The sequence below is a fragment of the Gekko japonicus genome, unplaced genomic scaffold (assembly GCF_001447785.1).
Source record: "Gekko japonicus isolate JY-2015 unplaced genomic scaffold, Gekko_japonicus_V1.1 scaffold3503, whole genome shotgun sequence".
In the NCBI taxonomy this organism is placed as follows: Eukaryota; Metazoa; Chordata; class Lepidosauria; order Squamata; family Gekkonidae; genus Gekko; species Gekko japonicus.
The window spans coordinates 103,664-104,013 of NW_015164764.1; the positions used below are offsets into that span (position 1 = coordinate 103,664).

General features: G+C 66.6%; 1 protein-coding gene across 1 annotated transcript in view; it reads right to left on the minus strand.

Annotated features, from left to right (window-relative positions):
- DGCR2 (DiGeorge syndrome critical region gene 2) overlaps positions 1-344 on the minus strand; it is an 86,380-nt gene extending 86,036 nt beyond the window's left edge. Inside the window, exon 1 of the mRNA XM_015409709.1 lies at positions 36-344. Coding sequence (XP_015265195.1) covers positions 36-114 — 79 coding nt within the window. The 5' untranslated portion in view covers positions 115-344. The remainder of the gene's footprint in view (positions 1-35) is intronic.
- Between the last annotated feature and the right edge of the window lie 6 nt (positions 345-350).

A 350-nucleotide genomic window follows, 5' to 3' on the forward strand; every position in this document is an offset into this window, starting at 1 on the left:
CCGATCTCCAGTGTGTCCCTTCCCAGCCCCCGTACCTGGCCGCAACGGCTCGGTGATGCTGAGCACTAGGAGGAAGAGGAGGAGGAAGGTGCCGCTGTCTGCCTTGGGCACCATTTATCCTCCGTTCATCCTCCCCCAGCGCAGCACCATAAAGCCCCCCCGGGAGGGAGGAGAAAGGACAGGAAAGGGTGCCTCCTCGTCGCAGCCGGGTCCCCCTGTGCCTCCTTCACAGCCGGGTCCCCGAAGGGGCGAAGCGGGCGGCTCGCAGGGAATAAAGTCCATTTTCTCCACACGGGGAGGCCACCTCCCGCCGTCACTGGCGTGCCAAGGGGCCGCTCGCCCGCCTGGCT